Source organism: Pygocentrus nattereri, chromosome 21 (assembly GCF_015220715.1).
Source record: "Pygocentrus nattereri isolate fPygNat1 chromosome 21, fPygNat1.pri, whole genome shotgun sequence".
Classification (NCBI taxonomy): Eukaryota; Metazoa; Chordata; class Actinopteri; order Characiformes; family Serrasalmidae; genus Pygocentrus; species Pygocentrus nattereri.
In genome coordinates this window covers 17,128,126-17,148,566 of record NC_051231.1, presented here as the reverse complement: position 1 = coordinate 17,148,566, position 20,441 = coordinate 17,128,126, and the positions used below count along the sequence as shown (strand labels likewise).

Here is a 20,441-nt window from a genome sequence, read left to right as displayed (position 1 = left end):
TTAGTACCTTTCTCAAGAACAAATTTAAGAAAAAACTTAGGAAGATATTGGTGAATGAGGCCCATTAATCATAGGAGTGTTACAATACACAGCATTGTTTAGTATCATTTAATACAAGTCCCTCAATTTACTCACGCACATATCAAACAATACATTCAAAATTGAGCTTATGGAGAAATAGCACCTTCCTCATAAGCATATATTAGCTCGGGTCTAACATGCTAGCTTGTGGCCAGCACATTATTATAAAATATTGTTCTTTTAGAATGTTGGATACTCTAATAAACTGAAAATGAAAAACAAGATTTAACAGTAGGCAGATTTTCAGCCACTCTGTATTTTTGTATACATACATATTGTCATAAGTCAAGCCTTATTTTTGCTGTAACAAAAAACATAAGACCACTGTATTAAATTGAACTAAATAATGGATTCTGTTAATCATTACATCTCTGCATTGGACCAAAAGAAATGACCTAAAATTACTTGGAAAAAATCTGGTTCCACTGACTTACATTAAAAGCAGAGTAAGTTTTTACCTTGTCCTGTAAAGTTACCATTTTGGAGATACGGAGTTTTGATCCGACAACAGCGATATGTGCATTAATAGCATGTTTTATTATGAATATGATCTGTATATACAGTTACATTTTGTACTTCAGTGGTACATGGTAAATATGTAAAGTTAAAGATGTGAAGCAGTTGATACACAAATTAGCATTCAAAGTCACTGTGCCATGTGCTCTGTCAGTGCTTTTCATACCTGTACATGGATTTAGGCTGTAAATGTGCTTTTCTCTCTCTAAACAGGAATCTGCTGCTCCCCAAGCGGATGCCAGCAGAGCGGCCGTGGGCCAAGTTCCTGATAAAGATCTACCGGGCGGAGGACCTGCCCAGCATGAACGCTGGATTTCTGGGTAGCTTCTCCAAAATGATGGGCGAGAAGAAGGTTTTCATTGACCCTTATGTGCAGGTCACGTTTGCTGGCCAGCAGGTGTGGTCATTTAGGTTCTCATTTTAGCACATACAGAAATGGTTATATGAACATGGATTTGGAGCTGTAGTCAAAATGTAAATATAAATGGTAAAATGATAGCTAGGCAAAAAATCACATTCATTCAATTTTAACTTTAACACAAATGTGTTCAATCAAGAAAAATACATGTTTGGTTTTTGAGGTTTGCTTCTGTAGTTTTCCACTCGAGCTACAGGGCTAATAGGAGTGTCTGAACATATGCCTTTTTTAAAAAAGACAGCACATTTTGGCATTTTAAATCATCCATAGTTCCAGGCTGAAGCTCAGCAGATGCGGTGCACTGTTGCTATGACTTGGTGACTGTAGCCCTCTTGTTCAAACACAGCTTTTAAATGGCATCTTCAACTGACAGCTCCCTTAATAGAAGTTATTTCAAGCTACTGCAATGCCATGCATTTGTTTATCACTGAAGTACATTGAGTCTAAAATATTATTTACAAGTAAAACACATCGCTGATGCTGGCAATGTCAGTAGTTCTGCGCACGGAAAGACTACGGATAAATCAAAATTCATGGGTTAACAAAAGCAATAGCAAAGTGGAAAACTACACGTCCCCTGTAGCAAATCATGACATAGTGGCAGAACAATGGTGCTACAAATGCTGAGGAGTTAGAAGATGCAGCCACTGAAGCCACTGTCAGCGATGAAAATTGAAAACTTCATGTACACCCTGCATTCATGTGATTTTATGTTCAGCTTCAAGTTGAATTACTGAAAGCAATCAGTACATTCTGATAAAGCATATTTTGTCATCCACTAATATACAATCATATACAAAAGTTTGAACCCCCTCAGTCAAGTTGCATGTTTTGTTATTTTTCTAAGTGAAAACAAGTTTACACATCCTCCACAGGGAACATACAGTGGGTTGCAAAAGTATTCATACCCCTTGAACTTTTCCATATTTTGTCACATTACAACCACAAACATAAATATATTTCACTGGAATTTAATGTGAAAGACCAACACAAAGTGGTATACAATTGTGAAGTGGAAAGAAAATTATACATGAATCAAAACATTTTTTACAAATAAAAAACTAATAAGTGCGACGTGCAAAAGTATTCAGCCCCCCTGAGTCAATACTTTGTGGAGCCACCTTTTGCTGCAATTACAGCTGCAAGTCTTTTAGGGTATGTCTCCACCAGCTTTGCACATCTAGTGACTGAAATTCTTGCCCATTCCTCCTTGCAAAACAGCTCAAGCTCAGTCAGATTGGATGGAGAGCGTTTGTGAACAGCAGTTTTGAGATCTTGCCACAAATTCTCAATTGGGTTTAGGTCTGGACTCTGACTGGGCCATTCTAACACATGAATATTCTTTTTTTTAAACCACTCCATTGTAGCTCTGGCTTTATGTTTAGGGTCGTTGTCCTGCTGGAAGGTGAACCTCCGCCCCAGTCTCAAATCTTTTGCTGACTCCAACAGGTTTTCTTCCAAGATTGCCCTGTATTTGGCTCCATCCATCTTCCCATCAACTTTGACCAACTTCCCGGTCCCTGCTGAAGAGAAGCACCCCCAGAGCATGATGCTGCCACCACCATATTTGACAGTGGGGATGGTGTTTTCAGAGTGATGTGCAGTGTTATTTCTCCGCCACGCATAGCGTTTTGCATTGTGGCCAAAAAGTTCTATTTTGGTCTCGTCTGACCAAAGCACCTTCTTCCACATGTTTGCTGTGTCCTCAACATGGCTTCTGGCAAACTGCAAACGGGACTTCTTATGGTTTTCTTTTAACAATGGCTTTCTCCTTGCCACTCTTCCATAAAGACCACATTTGTGTAGTGCACGACTAATTGTTGTCCTGTGGACAGTTTCCCCCACCTGAGCTGTGGCTCTCTGCATTTCATCCAGAGTCACCATGGGCCTCTTGGCTGCCTCTCTGATCAGTGATCTCCTTGTTCGGCCTGTAAGTTTAGGTGGACGGCCTTGTCTTGGCAGGTTTACTGTGGTGCCATACTCTTTCCATTTCCGGATGATGGATTGAACAGTGCTCCGTGAGATGTTCAAAGCTTGGGAAATCTTTTTATAACCTAAGCCTGGTTATAAACTTTTAAACTTCTATAAGCCTTTAAACTTCTCCAAAACCATATTCCTAACCTGTCTGGTGTGTTCTTTGGACTTCATGATGCTGTTTGCTCCCCAATATTCTCTTAACCAACATCTGAGGCCGTCACGGAGCAGCTGTATTTGTACTGAGATTAGATTACACACAGGTGGACCCTTTTGAGTCATTAGCAGTCATCAGGCAACTTCTGAATGCAATTGGTTGCACTCAGGGAAAAGGGGGCTGAATACTTTTGCACGTCGCACTTATTAGTTTTTTATTTGTAAAAAATGTTTTGATTCATGTATAATTTTCTTTCCACTTCACAATTGTATACCACTTTGTGTTGGTCTTTCACATTAAATTCCAGTGAAATATATTTATGTTTGTGGTTGTAATGTGACAAAATATGGAAAAGTTCAAGGGGTATGAATACTTTTGCAACCCACTGTATATGGCATTTTATATGGCATTTTTCTGTAAATTAATAGAATTATGGAATTACGGAATACTGAAGCTTGGTTGGGAACCATGCATCTTTCCTCCTTACAATCTAAAGCCCTATAAATACAAAAAATCTAGCTTAAATTTTTTGTGATCCCGCCACCATCCCATCTTTTCCCTGTTTCTCTGTCCTATTTGTCAATCCTAGCACAGTTCAAAAGGGGGCATCTGGCCTTCTAGCTCCAAGAAAAAGCCACCCAGAACTCCAACTCAAGTTCTCAGAGTTGTCCCACCTCTCTCAGTCACACTTTCATCTTATAGTGCCACATACAGCAGCCCATGACTGCCCCCATAAAAAAGGCACTGCTTTTTAAGTGGAAAAATATTTCTTTAGAGTCAAATTTGGGTAAGACAAATGCGATTAATCACAATCAATTCTTTTAATTGATTGATAGTCCCAGTTAATGTTAATATGTTAACGTGCATGTGCAGTAGTGGTGTAATGGTATAAATATTTTCAAACTTGATATTTACATTTTTGTGGTCAATATTTGTTCTAAATATTTTGATATTTTATGCACTGAAATAATCTTGGTTCTACAGACCTAAATATATACTGCACAGATTAGACTCTATTTATTAGATAAATAAGTTATGGTTCTCCAATTCATTAAAAATAATTTAACAGCTGCCATACCAGCTCTCTAACAAAATAAATAAAAAAAATCACAAACCCTTAGAATTTATAGGCGACATTAGAAACAAAAAAACAGTCATTTTAGTGTGGGCATGTCCATGTCATAAGACCTGCCCCTTCCCCATCTACACTATCCTGATAGGATACAAAAAGATGGCTAGTTTTGATCATTCACAGTGTTGATACAGTTTCAAAATTTTATGCAGTTTCTATTTGTTTATACTCTATTGAAGTCGTTAAACCTTTGACAATGCACACACTGCTAATTAATAGAGTATATGCTTGCATGAGTAAATGTTTGTTTTCCATTTATATTTAAACTAAAAAGCACAAAATAAATTGAGAATTTATCAGAAGTAGAAATATTTGGGGTCATGATAGAGCTTGTGTACTAACATTACTTTCTTAAAGTTCTAGTAAGAAGAGCTGTGTGGCTGTAGACATGAAAAACATGTCACAGACATGTTTGTGTGTGCATTAACATCAGTCTCTTAAATTGTCAAAATAGACAATTTAAGAGACTAGTGTGAAGAGTACTTTTACTTTTGATACTGCAATACAAGCAAGTAATTTTGTACTTTTACTCAAGTAAAAATATAGATATAATACTTTTACACAAGTAACACTTCACCTGGAGCATATAAGCATTCTACTTGTTGACCCGTACTTCCATTACTTTATAGCCATGTTAGTCCAGTAGCTCCTGTGCAAAACTACAAAAGCCAACTACATTTGGAGACAGGGTAAAGTTGTATAAATTATATTTTTCACAGATTGTCTTAGGTGAATGAGAAACAAGTTGTAGCATGGCATGTGCTGCCCTGGGCTCAAGGAAGATGCTGGAGGCAGGTTTCAGGGTTGCAGGTTTTCAGCCATCTTTTAATTCATCCAACCTCAAACAAACCTAAACTAAACCTACACAGGCCACTTTTCAGTGGCTTCAGACAGCTAGGCTTTTCTGTCTTTTTACTTTTCAGCTCTTCCACAGCCTTTTGTTGCTGCTTCTGCTTGTCCTTCTCTTTCTGCTCCCTCTCAGCTCTTTAAAAAGGCGCTCACCCTGCCAGCCAGATCAGCATCAGCTGGCTCTCATTAAGGGCAGCGTGAGCACCCGAGCTGCCTCCTCGTCACCGCCCCCAGCTGGCAGCTCGCTGCGGAACAGGGGGTGCGGCCCGGGTGGCAGAGCTCAGGACTCACTCAGTGCCCTGGTGCCGCTCATGGCTGGCACCATCGTCCTCGTCCTCCTCCTCCTCCCGCCGTCATTCATGTCCCTCAGTGGAGCTCGGGCTTTGCACTCCACCCCCTCCACACTAGCGGCTTTCTCCCTGCTGTCTTCGCCGAGGTTCGTCGCCACTGCCACATACCTCCACCACCCAACTCAGGGAACGCGGCCTGAGCCATCGCACCCTGCCTGGGACTGGAGGTTTGAGGGGTGGCCAGAGGGAAGCTCCTGCCCCCACACACACCAAGGGTTGCCGCTCCAACAGAAGCCTCCTGACCATTTGACAGGTTGCCACCTGCTGGTCCTCAAGCTGCTTCCAGTGCTTTTCAGCATCCTGGAAGACAGCCTGCAGCTCCCACCAGCCGGCGAGGTACAGGTAGACCAGGGTCTTGTTGGCCTCTTCCTCTGCTGTGAAGACTCCTTCAGTGTGTTGGCATCCTCCTCCCAGGTTTCGGCACCACTGTAGCATGGCATGTGCTACACCGGGCTCAAGGAGGCGGAGCAGCGGAGACTCACTCCTTGCCTTAGTGCTCCTCCTCCTCCCGCCATCATTCGCATCACTCGGAGCTCAGGCTTTGCCCTCTGTCCCCCACCCACTTGCGGCTCTCTCCCCACCGTCCTCGGCGGTGTTCGTCACTGCTCGATGTTCATGCTCAGTGTTCTTTTGACATTGTGTATGTCAATATGATATTTTAAAAATAAAAAGACAGAACTGAAATATTGCTCTCAGCAAACTGTCTTCAATTATCCAAGGTTACGTGGCTACCTCTCTGACGGAATCAAAATTTAAAATCCTCCAGAAGTGCTTCAAGGCAGGAGACTGGCAAGGATATGCAAAAACCTTCACCTTCTTTTTCAGAAACCACCCATATTTTGGTTGTATCTTTGGGTTAGTTGTCTTGAAATGTCCATACTCTTCCCAGATTCAGTTTTGTGGCTGGTAAGATTAAATTCTTGGTACATCCCGTTTCCTGCCATGACATGTAATGCTCCAGTATCATTTACAGAGAAGCAGTCTCCCCTCATGCTCAGACCTTTGTACTTCAATGCTGCTGTGGAGTTCTTGGGGTCAAATTTGTTTTTAAATATATTTGTTCCCACTGCCTATACAGCACTGCACTGGCCCCCCATGCTGGAACTTGGTCCCCCCACATTGCCTTTTCAGGCTGAGCCTGGCCGGGTTATGTGGGCTGCCCATACACCAGCCAACGAACACTACCCTCAAGCCTGGCTCCAGGGGTGGATCCTCCTAACCCTCTCACAGACGGAATACATGACCTCTTGTGTCTCTTAAAAAAAGGGGATTCTGCATTTACTGCGACCCTAGTCTCTACCGCAACACTGGTCTGGATTAAGCGATAAGATGAAAATATTTGTTCAACCTCAATAATACATACTTTTTTGATCTTATTTATGCTTACAATAAGCACACATGGATGTGTATTAGATAACAAAGCCAAAAGTTTCTGAGTACTTGTTTCCTCTCACTGTTTTTTTTTTTTAATGCTTCAAGGAGGGTGCAGTGAGTCGTCTGTCCAGTATGACGTTAATGTTATCCGTGTCTGTTGCCTCTGGTTTGAGTGTTAAGGAGTGCTGTGTTTGTACAGTTAAATTCTCAGAATCTGAAGTCTTTCACTTATTGGCTTCACCTTTTCTATTATGAAGCCCAGACAGGATAATTATTTTCATCTTTTCATACACATGCATGCATCTATACATACACAGGGTCCACTGGCAGATCATAATCTGTAAGCTCACACAAACACACACCCACACCTTGGCAGCAGGGTGTTTGCTAAATAGTTTGTGGCGCATGTATTTGAACTGTTTGTTAAATGGGTTGTGGTGCACATATTTAAACTTCTGTCTACGTCTTTCCTCATGAGCTCACAGCAAATACGTGCAAAACAATAAGTAATGTACTCAGACTTCTTATCTAACACTAAGTCAAGGAACCAGCCCTCCACCCACAGGCAAAAGAGAAAAACTTTGGACTATGCTCTCTTATTCACTGTTTGATCTTAGCATGAAGAAGCCACAGCTGTCTGTTACAGTTTCCACTCCACACAAGGTTTTCAGATCATTGATGGCGATGTTCTAACTGAAGGTTGCTTTTTAAGGGAGAAACGTCAGTGGAGAGCAACACCAATGCTCCAGAGTGGAACGAGCAGATCTCCTTCATAGAGCAGTTTCCTCCCCTTGCTAGACGGATCAAAGTCCAAATCCTCGACGATTCCAACATTGGAGATGTAGCTGTGGCTACACACTTTCTGGACCTCCAGCAAATATCTAACCCCAACAGAAATGGTACGCTTTAAAAGGGACTGTTGCAACCCATACTGCAAATTTAATGTGTGCACATTAATACACATAAAATTTTTTATATTTACATCCATAGTTATATGTCCACAAATGTCTAGACACCTCTTATACTTAGTGGATTCAGCTTCTTGTTGGTAATAAAACTGTTGATAAAAATGAGCACAACCATGTAATCGGCATAGAAAAGCATTTACAGTGGAATGAGATGTTCTGGAGCCAAATGTCAGCATGCTAAAGCATTAGCTGGAGTGTTGGTGTAGTAGTATAATTTCCCCCAGCAACGGGCTATGGAGCATAAGAAACATATTCTCCTGATTAAGCTCAGCTGAACACTTTAGCATGAGATGGAGTGACAAACCTTCTCTGAACCTTTTTAGGATGAGATGAAGTGATCGTTTTTTGAATTAGAACATCATTAGATATGCAATGGAGTGATGAAGCTTTTTGAGGAACATCCAAAAGCTCCAATTAAAATCTTTAAAATGAGTTGGAGTGATGAAGCTCCATTGAACACTTTTGGGATGAAATGGAATGAAGGTTCATGAACTCCTTTTAGTTGAGATGGCCTGATGAAGCACAGTTGAATGCCTTCAGGCTGAGGTAGAGTGATGAAACCCTTTATGATGACATAAAATGGTGAAATACTAAGGAACACCTTTAGGATGAGATGAACAGGTGAAGCCCAATTGAATACTAGAATAAGTTTGAGTGATGTGCCTTTTAAGCCTTTAAAACTTAAAAATTGACTAAGGCATGTGCCTTTGCTAATCAGATTTCCTCTGTTGGTGTTTTAGGGTTTAATCCCACATTTGGTCCTTCCTGGTTGAACCTGTATGGCTCTCCTCAGAACTCCACTCTGCGGGATATCCACCAGGACCTGAATGAAGGACTGAGTGATGGTATATTCTACAGAGGCCGTGTGCTGCTGGCCCTGTCTGTGGAAATTTATTCCTCCCCTGCTGCTGCGGTGGTGGAGAGCAAATCCATCGTTAACATTAAGAGTCCACTCAACAAACTGACATTCAAACGTAAGAGCAAGAAATCCAAGGAAAAGAAGAGGAAGGACACTGATGGTAAAAAAAAAGAATTCTTTAAACTATAAGGGTCTTTATGTGGACACACACTTTAAATTCCACACTCATAAGATTATAATTTTGCAAAGTAATCTTGAATACAGTTCTCAAAATAACAGTATCAAAAGGGGCTCTTTGGAGTGATGAAGAAATCATTTTTGATTCCCTAAAAACATTTCAGTTGATTGTTCTTGAAAGAACTATTTTTGTATAAGAACCTTTCTTAAACATTAAGAAAATGTATATGAAGAATATGTATATGTACACCAATCAGGCATAACATTATGACCACCTCCTTGTTTCTACGCTCATTGTCTGTTTTATCAGCTCCATTTACTATATAGGTGCACTTTGTAGTTCTATTACAGACTGTAGTCCATCTGTTTCTCTGCATACTTTGTTAGCCCCCTTTTACCCTGTTCTTCAGTGGTCAGGACCCCGATGGACCCTCACAGAGCAGGTGCTATTTGGGTGGTGGATCATTTTCAGCACTGCAGTGGCACTGATGTGATGGTGGTGTGTCAGTTTGTGTTGCGCTGGTCTGAGTGGATCAGACACATCAGTGTTGTTGGAGTTTTTAAACACCTCGCTGTCACTGCTGGACTGAGTACAGGCCATCAACCAAAAATATCCAGTCAACAGCATCCTGTGGGCAGCATCCTGTGACCATACTGATGAAGGACTAGAAGATGACCAATACAAACTGTGCGGCAGCAGATGAGCTATTGTCTCTGACTTTACATCTACAAGGTGGACTGACAAGGTAGGAGTGTGGACAGTGAGTGGAAAACTCCAGTGACACTGCAGTGTCTGATCCACTGGCACCACTAACACACCACCATCATGTCAGTGTTACTGCAGTGCTGAGAATGATCCACCATCCAAATAGTTCCTGCTCTGTGAGGGTCCATGGTGTCCTGACCACTGAAGAACAGGGTAAAAGGGGGCTAACAAAGTATGCAGAGAAACAGATGGACTACGGTCTGTAACTGTAGAACTACAAAGTTCACCTATATAGTAAGTGGAGCTGATAAAATGAACAATTTTACAACAACAGCTCCACTTATACATGTATAATGTATAATATGTAATATGAAGGTTCTACTTTACTGTTCAAATGTTTGGAATTTTTTCATAATGCTTTTCAATGATATAAAAGAAGTTTTTATATTATAATTATACATTCATAAGTATTAATATATTTATATTCTCATTATAACGTAAAGAATGTTATTGACCAAGAATACCTCAGCCAGTTTGCATTGAAGCCCCTATAGTTGCTGAATAATATGCCTTAGTGTGTAATAAGGCTGGGATCTGAATGGATTAGGGACCATTACTCTTATACCATATTTTTATATAGGCAATTGTAGTTGAAATTCTGTCTCATGTTTGCGTGTCAAACATCACTGGTGATCTGTGCTGATTTTTCTCAGGTCCTCAGGGTCACAGTGGCCCTGCTGAGGAACCTGAAGACTCAGCCTCCGAGGTTCCTGAAGCTGTAACTGTGGAAGTAGAGGAGATCCATCCCCTTCCAGAGGTCAGAAACATGCCTGCTATAAACCAGATAGCTACAGTTCTAAAATCTGATTGTAAAATATTGTTTGTATGTGGAATATAAACGGCCAAAACTATTCTGTTCCTTTTATATACACCCTTTAAAAAGATGGTTCTTCAAGGGTTCTTTAGTAAATCAAATGGTTCTATATCGAACCATGAACACCAAATAACCCTGATTAAAGCATTCTTTGTATGTTGAAAGGGTCTCTTCAGATTGATGGAGAATGTGCTGTAGATGGTTCTATACAGAACCTTTTTGAAAAGGGTTCCAAATAGCACCAAAAAATTCTATTTTTATGATGTCAAGCTTGACACAAAGTATATGCACAGAGTATAGAACCATTTACAGCACATTCTCCATCAATCTGAAGAACTGTATCACCATACAAAATCCCTTTATTCATGCAAAGGGTTCTTTGAGAGTTCACAGATCTATATAGAACCATTTTCTTTGCTAAGGAACCCATGAAGAACCTTAATTTTAAGCATGTAAGCTATGGGAACACCTAACAGAAAGATTTGGTGCCTGCAGTATAAATATGGCAGATATCCAACAAAAAATAATAATAAAACAGATTACATTGGGCCCTACTAACAGCACATCTTACCTATGTTGAAATCACTGCTAAATGACAAATCTTTTTTATTTACACATGTCTCCTACTGATGGTAAGTGCTGATGGTTATATTTTACAGAATTTTGCAGGGGAGAAAGAGGAATTCTTGCTGTTTGCATCATTCTTCGAAGTGACTATGATGGATCCGTCTATTGGCTCCAAAAATGTCACCTTTGAGCTGTCTATTGGTATGACTGAAATATTCCAATGTTTAAAACAGAAATGTACAAAGAAACTCATCAGTTTTTTAAAGAATGTTAACATGTTCATCCACTATGATTTGTTATTATTTTTCTCACTATGTAAAGTTCTAGCAGCAGCTGACATTACTAACCTTTGGTGTGATTAAAAACAGAAACTAATAAGAAATAATAGACATTTGAAGAAAAGGCACAGGGATTATACACCTAATGTTATAGACATATAAACTATCCATCCATCCATCCATCCATCCATCATCTTCCGCTTCTCCGGGGTTCGGGTCGCGGGGGCAGCATCCTGAGCAATGAAGCCCAGACCTCCCTTTCCCCAGCCACTTCCACTAGCTCCCTGGGAGGGATTCCGAGGCGCTCCCAGGCCAGCTGGACGATATAGTCACGCCAGCGTGTCCTGGGTCTTCCCCGGGGTCTCCTCCCCGGTGGACTTGCCTGTGACACCTCCCAAGGGAGGCGTCCAGGAGGCATTCTAACAAGATGCCCGAACCACCTCAACTGGCTCCTCTCGATGTGAAGAAGCAGCTGCTCTACTCCGAGTCCCTCCCGGATGACCGAATTTCTCACCCTATCTCTAAGGGAGAGTCCAGACACCCTGCGGAGGAAACTCATTTCGGCCGCTTGTATTCGCGATCTCGTTCTTTCGGTCATTACCCAAAGCTCATGACCATAGGTGAGGGTGGGAACGTAGATCGACCAGTAAATCGAGAGCCTTGCCTTATGGCTCAGCTCTTTCTTTACCACAACAGACCGGTAAAGAGCTCGCATCACTGCTGACCCAGCACCAATCCGTCTGTCAATCTCCCGCTCCCTTGTACCATCACTCGTGAACAAGACCCCGAGATACTTAAACTCCTCCACTTGAGGCAAGAGCTCATCCCCGACCCAGAGAGGGCTCTCCACCCTTTCCCGCATGAGAACCATGGCCTCGGATTTAGAGGTACTGATCCTCATCCCGGCCGCTTCACACTCGGCTGCAAACCGATCCACTGAAAGCTGAAGTTCACGGCCTGATGTCCCCAATAGGACCACATCATCCGCAAACAGCAGAGATGTGACCCTGAGGTCACCAAACCGGACACCCTCCATCCCCTGACTGCGCCTAGAAATTCTATCCATAAAAATTATGAATAGAATCGGTGACAAAGGGCAGCCCTGACGGAGTCCAACTCTCACTGGGAAAAAGTCTGACTTACTGCCGGCCATGCGAACCAAACTCCTGCTTTGTTTGTACAGGGCCTGAATGGCTCGTAGCAAAGAGCCATGTACCCCGTACTCCCGAAGCACCTCCCACAGAATACCCCGGGGAACACCCCCGATGTCCACGCAATGTTGAAAAGGCGTGTCAGCCAAGACAGCCCCACAACATCCAGAGCCTTGAGGAACTCGGGACGGATCTCATCCACCCCTGCAGCCCTGCCGCCAAGGAGCTTTTTAACTACCTTAGCGACTTCGGCCTCAGTAATGGACAAGCCTATTCCCGTGTCCCCAGACTCTGCCTCCTCACTGGAGAACGTGTTGGTGGGATTGAGAAGGTCCTCAAAGTATTCCTTCCACCGCCCAATGACGTCTTCAGTCGAAGTCAGCAGCACACCATCTCCACTATATACAGTGCTAGTGGCACACTGCTTTCCCCTTCTGAGTCGCCTGACGGTTTGCCAGAATCTTTTCGGAGCCGACTTAAAGTCACTTTCCAAGGCCTCACCGAACTCTTCCCACACCCGGGTTTTTGCCTTGGCAACGACTGAAGCCGCAGATCGCTCGGCCTGTCGATACCTGCCAGCTGCCTCTGGTGTCCTACAGGCCAACCATGTCCGGTAGGACTCCTTCTTCAGCTTGACGGCATCTCTCACCTGGGGTGTCCACCACCGGGTTAGAGGATTACCGCCCCGACAGGCACCAACTACCTTGCGACCACAGCTACAGTCAGCCGCTTCAACAATGGAGGAGCGGAACATAGCCCATTCTGAGTCAATGTCCCCCACCTCCCCCGATATCTGGTTGAAGTTCTGACGGAGGTGTGAGTTGAAGATCAATCTGACAGGTTCTTCTGCCAGACGTTCCCAGCAAACCCTCACTATACGTTTGGGTTTGCCTGGTCTGACTGGCATCTTCCCCCACCACCTGATCCTACTCACCACCAGGTGGTGATCAGTTGACAGCTCAGCTCCTCTCTTTACCCGAGTGTCCAGTACACATGGCCGCAAGTCCGCTGACACGACAACAAAGTCAATCATTGAACTGCGGCCTAGGGTGTCCTGGTGCCATGTGCACTTATGGACATCCTTGAGTTCAAACATGGTGTTCGTTATGGACAAACTGTGGTTTGCACAGAAGTCCAAAAACTGAACACCACTCGGGTTCAGATCAGAGAGGCCATTCCTCCCAATCACACCCCTCCAGGTCTTACTGTCATTGCCCACGTGAGCGTTAAAGTCCCCCAGTAGGACAATCGAGTCTCCAGGAGGAGCACTTTCAAGCACCCTTCCCAAGGACTCTATGAAGGCTGGGTATTCTGAACTGCTGTTCGGTGCATAAGCACAGACAACAGTCAGGACCCGTTCCCCAACCCGAAGGCGTAGGGAAGCTACCCTCTCGTCCACCGGGGAAAACCCCAACATACAGGCGCCGAGTCGAGGGGCTATGAGAAAGCCCACACCTGCCCGCCGCCTCTCACCATGGGCAACTCCAGAAAAGAAAAAAGTCCAGCCCCTCTCAAGGAGATTGGACCCAGAGCCCAAGCTGTGTGTTGAGGTGAGCCCGACTATATCTAGCCGGTATCTCTCAACCTCGTGCACCAACTCAGGCTCCTTCCCCGCCAGTGAGGTAACGTTCCAAGTTCCAAAAGCCAGTTTCAGCAACCGAGGATCAGAACACCAAGGCCCACGCCTTCGGACACTGCCCGATCCACAATGCACCGCACCCCTACTACTGCCCCTCCCATCGGTGGTGGGTCGATGGAAGGGGGGACTCACGTAGCTCCTTTGGGCTGGGCCCGGCCGGGCACCATGAGTGAATGCCCGGCCACCAGATGCTCGCTGGCGAGCCCCTCCCCCAGGCCTGGCTCCAGGGTGGGGCCCCGGTAACCCTGATCCGGGCAGGGTACACAAGTCCTGCTTTGTTGTCCTCATAGGGGTGGTTATGGATCACACTTTGTCTGGCCTGTCACCTAGGACCAGTTTGCCATGGGAGACCCTACCAGGAGCTTTTGCTCCAGACAACATAACTCCTAGGGTCCTTCAAGCACACAAACCTCTCCACCACGATAAGGTGGTGATCCATGGAGAGGACATATAAACTATATAAGTTTAAATGTGTATATAACTTTTTCTAGTTTGTTTAAAGTAGCATTTGCTGTATTGCTCTGTTATGTTAACTAGCTTTACTCTCTTACACTCTTCCAGGCAACTATGGTAAAACGGCCGATGTGGTGGTGAAGTCAAAGAAGAGTGGCAGTCGTGAGGACCTTGCGGAGGACAGGCAGGCGCTGCTAGAGTCCGAGGATGAGCTGGAGAAAGAGGAACCTGTCCCGGGAGCCCAGGACAAATCTGTTACTGCACCCAGGAGAGCTCAGCCCACTGAATACGATGGGTAACAAAGCAGAGTTTCTCAGTAAAATTGGAATATTTAAGCATAAAATAATTTCAGTAGGAACATCCCAGACCTCACCTCCTATTGGACTGGACTAGTGGTAGCAGAGTAGCCTAGAAATGTACTTGAGTAAAAGTTTGTCAGAAAAGTACTTAAAGGGGAATTTAACTGATTTTTTAAAAATGGTTGGATTGTAAACAAAATCATTCTGAGTGGTTTGATGTGAAGTGGTTCATTGTGGAGAAACCTGTGGATTAATATTTCTTTCCAGTGGGGTTGATGGGAATGTCTATAATACTAATATATGCATTTTATTTATTATTCAAAATGACCAGTGAACCTACATGTGTCCTGTGTGTTCTATGTGTCCTGTTGATAATGAAAAAATAGTGGTAAAAAACTGAAAAAATATTTTTTTCTTTAGGGACTATTTTGCCTTACAGCACCCTACATGTACCTCAAGCCAAAATATTATCTAAGAACTATTAAAAAAAATAAAGACATCAGGCAGTGTATTCTTAACCATTTTGCATAATGACTTTCTATGAGGGAGCTATTAGGGACATTGAAAAACTTTTTCATCTTATTTCTCTCATTTCATTGCTGTGAACAATTCTGACTGAGCAAGTTTCTCTAGAACAGAGCATTTCACATCAAACCACTCTGAATAACTTTTTTTTTTACATCCTAATGATTTCATTATGCAGAAACGTTGCAAGATTTAGTGAAAATTCCTTTTATGTATTGAATAAGTTTTGAATTCTTTGTCCGTCCAGCATCTATCAGTGTAGCAACTGAATTTGGAAAGAGCTGTTCTTCGCCTTTCTATGCACTCATGGTTCAAAACGATTGAAAAACCTTAAAGTTAGAGTTGTGATGAATCCCAGAGCAGCACATATACTGTCACCAACACCACATAATGAAATTGTACAGATATAAAGGAACCAGCAAGTCTCCAGAATATTGCCATCCTATCACCTATAAAATAATAAACCATATTAAATCTGTTTTTACGAACACTTTTGGGATGATTAAGCATGACGCATGCTGAATTTGGATTGTGGGGTGGCTGACACAATGTTTTGGCACGGCTCAGAAAAATGTTTGTCTGGAGTAAAAGTATTAGCATCCAAATTTCATTCTGGACAGCCTTAACTTTTGTCTTAAATTATCTGGCTAACTGAGAAATCCTGCCCAACTGACCTCATTTCAGAGCACACTTCATTATCAGTGAAGACTGTTCCACACCTAAAACACATAGCAACAAACACAGGCTTTGAGAGTAATCATTGGGTATTTAGCTCAACGTTGCCACCTTTGGTGTGTGTGGTTTAGTGTTGGCTTCTATGTACTGACAGTTACACTGCCTGTTTCTATATATAATGTTGACAATGGTAAAATAGTGGTAAATCCGAAGTCATTTTTTTATGTTGGGGAGGTGTGGGTTATTTTGCTGTCTCTCCACCATAAATGAATTAAAAAAATAAAACAGGATAAAAAGGCCAAAAGCTAATCCCAAAACTATCATAAAACATGTCTCAGACATCAGTCGTATATTCTTAATCATTCCATGTAAAATCTTTATGTGAGGTAAATGTTAGAGGCTTTTAAATTCTTTGGATGTCTTTTTCCTGACACCACCACTGTGAACATTTCTGCCTCAGTACGTTTCTTTAGAGAGGAGTATTTCGCATCAAACCACTTCAAATGACTTTTTAACATCCAACATTCTTCTAACATTTTAACATTCTGCTAACTTCATTGCATCAACAATATCTGTGCAGTGTTACAATTTGTGGACCATAAACACACAGCAGTGTTTCCCGTAAATAATAAAAAAAAAACACATTCTCCTACTGTAGGTCCTTCAGCTGTATTCATCTCCTTCATGAAAAACCCTGCATCTATGTGTGGAGCTACTTTGAGGATCACACCTTCCGTTACCAGAACTGCAACTGGCTCACCAAAATGGCCGACAGACTGGCAAGTACACTTCAGCTCAATTGGCAGTCGTAGTGGTAATAATAACAATAATAGCTAACTTTTTACATAATTTTTTTTTCATAAATGAACTGCAGCTCAAAGTGCTACACATAAATCAAAGAAAGTGTGTAGAATTTGGAAACATCTTATACTCTTGGTTATATAAGAAAGATATTCAATAAGTTAAAAAGTCAAGTTAGAATCATATTTAACAGAATTCACCATTTTCTAACAATAGAAAAAAAATACAATAATATCTAATGAAACTCTGTAAGGCAAACTAAAGTCCTGAGCAATAAAACCTTCTCATGTTTCCGTAATATTTACTCATTCACATCCAATTCTTCTTTTGTATAAATGTTATTTCGGGTTATTTTGTTGTAGGATTATGGCATTGATGAGGTGGAGATGCTTCTGAAACGACCAAGAAGTCATGCTAAAGAGCGCCTGATGGAAGTCACGCTGGAGTTCGTTTCCACGTGCAAGTAAGCTCCATTCGGATAATGTAATCAGTCACTGCTCTGACTCACTTATCACTAGTGCAAAAATTTACACTACAGATAAAACATAGGCTCTTCTTCCTGACTTCAGGCAGTACAGTGCAAGCTTGGACAGGAAACGACAGGCTCGGCCAAACAACCTGGACAAATGTCGCACGACCTTCATTAAGAGAAATATAGTGAGATGGAGATGTTTATCCTTTCTGAACAAATGCACACAAACACTCTAGACTCTTCAGTTTTACTCTGTTTTGTTGTCATTCAGTTGTGATGTTCCTGTTTGCAGATCATTCTGGCCAAGCAGGCTCTGAGGGTGCGAAAAAGAGTGACCAGGAGAACGGTCAGAGAGAAGCTGGCTGATGTTAGACGCATTCTGAAGAGATTACGCTTTCTTGCTAAAGAGGTAACATTACTGTGACCAGTGCTTTTGCTGCCTTAATATTATAGTGCTAATATTTTGTCTGTTATTTTTCTGTTTGTTTGTTTATATATACTATATACTAATACACATGCATATGTATTAAATTTGATGTGCCAGTGTATTTAATACATATGCATATGCATAACCCAAACAAGACCAAATGCGTGCTTGTGTTGTGTATCTGTAGCCCCAGAGCACACTACCAGATGTGTTCCTTTGGATGATGAGCGGAGGGAGACGGGTGTCCTATGCCCGAATTCCAGCACACTCTATCCTCTTCTCCCTTGTGGAAGAAGAGAAGGGCAAAGACTGCGGTAAAATCAGCACCATCTACATGAAGGTACCTCTAGGTCAATGTTTCTCAAGCATGTACATGTCAAGGCTGAAGCTTTAAATTTATCTAACAACAGTCTTATTAGCAGCAACAGATTAGCCTAACTAGATAGCAATAGTTGCAAAAAGTAGTTAAAGTAGTAAGTAGTAATACTTTACTACTTTACGAAATGATTTCACGTTTGGAAGTTTTGTTGATTTTCTAAGTAAAAATAAGTTAATGCATCCTCTACACTTCGGTCCACTTTATGCACACTAACTTTTTAAGCTGAATTTAACATGGGGGGTTATGGTGGAGATAAAATGTAGCCTGTGCGACACAGTTTTGCAAGTTTTTCTTTATTTTATTTTATCAATTCCAATCTATTAAAATAAGGCAAAACAAATGCGCATAAATAGAAATTATGCACTGAAAAGTACATTCATAATTTCACCATGACCAATGCCATGCGGTAGCTAGAGGGGTACCCCCCCAACAGCACTAGACTGAGGAGCAGCGGAACTGCATTCTCTAGAGTGATGGAGCTCCATCCAATACCTTTGGGATGTAGTTGGAGTGGTATTTGTGATCCAGAACTAATCATTTAACATCTGTATCTGACCTCACTAATGCTCTTATGATTTAATGCAGTCAAACCCTCACAGCAAGTTTCCAACATCTAGTACAAAGCCTTCCCAGAAGAGTAGAGACTGTTACTGTAGAAAAGGGGGACTAGCTCCCTATTAAAACCCCGATTTCTGTAGAAATGTTAGATGAGTGGTGTACAAAGACATATAGAATAGTTTGCTGTACTTGAGACATCCCACATAAACAAAGGGTAGGTAAAGGTGCAGTGGCTGTGACCATAATATACTGCCTAGAATTTGAGGCTAAGGTTCAGTCCACTGAGCTGAATTATTCCATCCTGATGATTTGCTTACAGCAAGTAATATCCATCTCACACCATTTCAGAACCTTAATCTTTGAGAAGAGTTTAAAAACATCAACAACATCATTTCAGTGTAAACAAGTGAGTGTTCAACATCTTTCTCTAGACTCCTGGAGGCCCGCTGGGAGAGATCTATGCCAAGCTGGAAGTCTACATGTGGCTTGGCATCACCAAGTACTCAAAGAACTGTGTCACGAGTCTCCCTGCAGAGTTCAGGCCCATATATGAGGGAGCAACTTTTGGTACCCCACTACCTCCAAATATGCCCCCCAGCAAATTAGCAGTGGAGGGTAAGTATGTGAGATAATTCACTTAATAAATACATGTTTTTTTAACAAAGCATTATTCTCTTAATAATGGTAGCACTAATATCACTTCCTGACATAAAAGTCATAAAAGATTGTCTCATTTGTTAAAGGGACAATCTAGCCAAAGTCAAAAACCTAACCACCATTTCTGTTGTAGGTATGTCTACTCACCTCTTACAGTCATGCCACAATAGTAAATAGACTGAGATTTGCTGGTTTAAAGGGAAAAAAACACTTCTGATTATGTATTTTAAAGATGGGAGGAAATCTTGAAAAACTATAGACACTTTGCCTGTAGCTGAATAATGCAGAAAGAAGCCAAATAACTAATGTTTCTGCTAGGAAGTGGCAGATCATGTGTGTAGTTATTAGCCTGGTAGTGAGAAAACATTGAATTCTATCAGAATAAAACAGAATTCTATCAAACCAAATAGTTTGCCACTTCAGTAAAATTGTTTGGTCTAACCTGGCCACCCCATTACAAAGGTTCTGGCTATGCTATGAACAGAAAGCACAAAAACGACCAAAACCTAAAAACTAAATACTATATGCTGTAATTTTACTTACAGGTCCAATCATCACCCTGGTCTTAACACTAACTCAGTGAGATGCAGTACCTGCCAAAATGTATAAACTGATGCTACTGTCATGTCAGATGAGCAGAAACCATTGTTTAAAAACTGCACATTCGGTCAGCACAAGGAAATATTAAAGAATGCGCAGACAGTGGTTACAGATGATCTGTACACAGTTGTATGCACTCTGCTGTACTGGATATCTTTTCACAATACAAAAATTCAGAGCATGCTGCCTTCGCAGGTTTATCGTTCGGTTCTGATCATGTTACTGTCATGCTACAGTGACATACGCATTTGTTAGTAGGTCCTAGTGAAGATATGACATACGGATTTGTGGTGTCACTGAATTTGTAAATGGTTAATTTGGAAATAACTAGTGTTAACTACGGTCTTTGTGAAGACTACACACAAAATTAAGTACATATTTGCACAAAACCAGTGAAACCCAGTCCAGGATACTAAATATGACAAACAACATTAAATGCTAGTATTAAGCTGGAATGCCTTTCCAGGAACTGTGGGCAAATTTAGATTCTGTTGACCTGGACATGTTCCATCCACAAAGGATTTT

At 41.8% G+C, this 20,441-nt stretch overlaps 1 protein-coding gene across 1 annotated transcript in view; it reads left to right on the top strand.

Annotated features, from left to right (window-relative positions):
• The window catches only part of LOC108424672 (fer-1-like protein 4), a 69,673-nt gene that overhangs the window by 13,819 nt on the left and 35,413 nt on the right, over window positions 1-20,441 (top strand). The window contains exons 13-24 of the mRNA XM_017692848.2: window positions 811-994; window positions 7,564-7,750; window positions 8,560-8,838; window positions 10,275-10,378; window positions 11,095-11,203; window positions 14,632-14,818; window positions 16,681-16,801; window positions 17,186-17,286; window positions 17,393-17,480; window positions 17,588-17,704; window positions 17,910-18,062; window positions 19,091-19,274. Of these exons, the coding sequence (XP_017548337.1) occupies window positions 811-994; window positions 7,564-7,750; window positions 8,560-8,838; window positions 10,275-10,378; window positions 11,095-11,203; window positions 14,632-14,818; window positions 16,681-16,801; window positions 17,186-17,286; window positions 17,393-17,480; window positions 17,588-17,704; window positions 17,910-18,062; window positions 19,091-19,274 (1,814 nt within the window). The remainder of the gene's footprint in view (window positions 1-810; window positions 995-7,563; window positions 7,751-8,559; window positions 8,839-10,274; window positions 10,379-11,094; window positions 11,204-14,631; window positions 14,819-16,680; window positions 16,802-17,185; window positions 17,287-17,392; window positions 17,481-17,587; window positions 17,705-17,909; window positions 18,063-19,090; window positions 19,275-20,441) is intronic.